The 2,968-nt window shown below is 28.1% G+C and overlaps 1 protein-coding gene across 2 annotated transcripts in view; it reads left to right on the top strand.

Annotated features, from left to right (window-relative positions):
- LOC117180183 (cytochrome P450 4C1-like) overlaps positions 1-2,968 on the top strand; it is a 22,705-nt gene that overhangs the window by 4,647 nt on the left and 15,090 nt on the right. The window contains exon 1 of one of the 2 annotated variants that reach the window (XM_033372545.1): positions 2,654-2,886. The exons of the other annotated variant lie outside the window; for it this stretch is intronic. Within the exon in view, the coding sequence (XP_033228436.1) occupies positions 2,718-2,886 (169 nt within the window). The 5' untranslated portion in view covers positions 2,654-2,717. Of the gene's footprint in view, positions 1-2,653; positions 2,887-2,968 lie in introns of those variants that run through there. 2 annotated transcript variants of the gene reach the window in all.

Below are 2,968 nucleotides of genomic sequence, written 5' to 3'. Positions count from 1 at the left end.
AGAGCTCCAAGGAGATTATGTTGAAAAATAAAAAAAAATTTACCCAAAAAAATTGTTTTTATACTTCATTCTAAGGACTTATTGAACTACCCTCGTATTTTGATTCCTCAATCGTTCCCCATCTTTCTATTAATTGTCTTTCCCTCTCCCTTTTTCCAATTCTTCACAGTTTACTGAATTTTTATCTAAATGGTTGAATTTTCAAATAAAAAAGTTTAACTTTCAAACAAAATTGAATATATTAATTTTTAGTCACGGAAATAATTCTCAATTACGAAAATTAATATTCCTGAAATATGTGAATTTTTAAACAAATCGTTGAATTTTAACTAAGGAAATAGATTTTTTACCCAGAATATTAATGTTCCGCCAAAAAGTACGCATTTTCTACTCAATATGTACATATATTTTTAACATAATAATTGAATTTACAAACACTTAATTTAAAAATAAACATGAAATAGATAAAAATTCAGTTAAAAAAATGTTTTCAAACAAACAAGCCGACTTTTGAAAAAATTAACTTTCAAGCAAACAAATACGTTTAAATCTTAATCTATATATCTTTTAAACTTACTCAAATTTGTCCTGAATCAATAATTTTTCAACTGTAATTTCTAAAAAATCACCAATTTTGTTTCATATAAAAATTGTTTAAAAATGACAATTAAAATTGTAACGTTTAAAGTTTAAATTTAGCTCTCTATAATATTATTTTATTTTATTTGTGTCATTTCAAAATAGAAAGAGCTGCCAACAATTTCAGCATTCATTGATGATGCAAAAGGTTACGAGATGGGGGATATCAGCTTCCTACAAGAGAGAGAGAGAGAGACTGCCTTCAGTAGAAAAAGGGCAACAAATATAGAACATGTAGGATAATGAAATGGACCTCTACGATGGCCAGGTAGACTGTCCGAGTGCACCAAGTCGACTCTCTGAGATGATTAAATCGACCCTCTATGATGAACGATTGGACTTGTTATAATGATTTATATATAACTTTTTGTGATGATCAGTTCGACTTTATATAACGTTTGAAGCGCCCATTCGAGACGATCAAGGCGACACATTGAGATGATCGATTTGAATCTCTTGTTTAAACCTTCTAGAGAAAGTACCTTTAACCATCTTCAAGGGCTGTCCTCTACTTGCCCCCTCCCCCCAATATAGTCAATCTGCACATCTAGATGGCCAAGCTGACCTTCTATTTTTTCTGTGTATCAAACATAACAATGCAACCAGCAAACGGGTTTTAAAAAAATAGATAATTTATTATTTTTCAGTCATCTCTTATCAATTTTAGAAAAACTGCTCCTAATAAAAAAATTTTTAGGCCACCGAACTTCGAAACGTAGAAGTGGGATGGCCAAATAATTATGGTTCAAAAATTAGCTTAACTTTTTAAATTTCAGAATTTGTTTTTTTTTTATTTAGAGCAAATAAATAAATTAAAAATAAATTAAAATATGTTCCTGTAAAAAATTGCATTTTGGAAAGATATTTACATGTTTTTTCAGACGAATTTATGTGTTGTTCTTATAACCTTGCAAACTCCAATCTTGTATTTTTTAAATATAAAATTATTTATGTAACGATGAATTAATGTTGCATAACGATACGAGATGCGCGTTTCTCTTCCTTATTTTAGACGTTCAGAGATTAAAGAACATGTAAAAGGATCACTTTTGAGATTATTCTTTAAAAAAGAAAGTTATTTTTTACACAAAAATTTCTTTCAAATATTTTACGACATCCAAAAATATTGGAAATTTTTAGTAACATGTTTTTAAACATTTTTAAATTCTGAAACTATATTAAAAATTCCTATTGATCCTTTAAGATATCATAAAACCTTGCAGGTCCCAGAAAATCCTTTAAAATATTACGAAATGCTTCAGAACTGTATGCAATTTTTAAAAATAATATCTTAAAATTATTTAAATCATATGAAATTCTTTGAAATTTATTACTTCGTTTAGAAATTCCTCGTAATTTTATTATTCTTGTGAAACGAGTTTTTAAATCTTCTGCTTAATAAATCATAACAAATTATTTAAATAATTATTATTAAAAAACGGAGTGTAAATAAGGCCTTCGTGGCCCCAGGAATCTAGAATTAGACAATAATTTTTTTTCTGCATCAGATATGCGATATAATCAGAAAGAACATATAAAAAATAAACTAACAAGATAAAAATAGAGAATAAAACTATTGAAAATCATATTTAAAAACCTTTAATTTTTATAAAAGAAGTATATAATTTAATAAACATACACATTTTACTTTAAATGCTTTGTTTCTTGCTTCCTATGTCTAGTTTCATATTTTATGACACTACTTATGACTTTTTTTTACGAATGTTAATTTTGACACTGACAAAGCAGTTCACCGAAATATACGATCTTTCAAAAAGTTTGCTTATATAAGACGAGATGAAATTTCATAAAAAAAGTCGAGAGTTTTTCTCGTTGTTGCTCATTTCTCGCATTCCTCGCTCACTACAATAAATAGAAATTAATAGTTTTGCATTGTAATCGAAGTTAACACAGGGTTCAAAAATATAAATTATTAAAATTTTGGGAAAACATTTGACTCGCTTCTTGACATCTAAGCTCAGTTAATAGTGTTTCTCGCATGTATAAAAGCAACTTTATTGGGAACGTCTCAGTTTTATTTTAATTGTCGCAATTAAGAGTCGGTCAGCATTTTAAAAATGGCAGTGATCTTGTATTTGTCAATCGCAATTTTAAGTATTATCCTGTTAGTGCTCTTTGACTACGTGAAAAATTTTCAATTTTACAAAGATGGTGACAAATTGCCTGGGCCGAAGGCGTACCCTATTATTGGAAATGCTCATATTTTTCTTGGAATGGATGGCAATGGTAATTTTTTTGAATTAGTACACGATGCTCAAGTTTCCTCTATTTAATTAAACTGCCGTCATTCAGTAGAAATTCTATTTCT

This window comes from Belonocnema kinseyi, chromosome 9 (genome assembly GCF_010883055.1).
Source record: "Belonocnema kinseyi isolate 2016_QV_RU_SX_M_011 chromosome 9, B_treatae_v1, whole genome shotgun sequence".
Classification (NCBI taxonomy): Eukaryota; Metazoa; Arthropoda; class Insecta; order Hymenoptera; family Cynipidae; genus Belonocnema; species Belonocnema kinseyi.
Note: the sequence above shows the minus strand (reverse complement) of the source record. Positions and strands in the feature narration are given on the sequence as shown.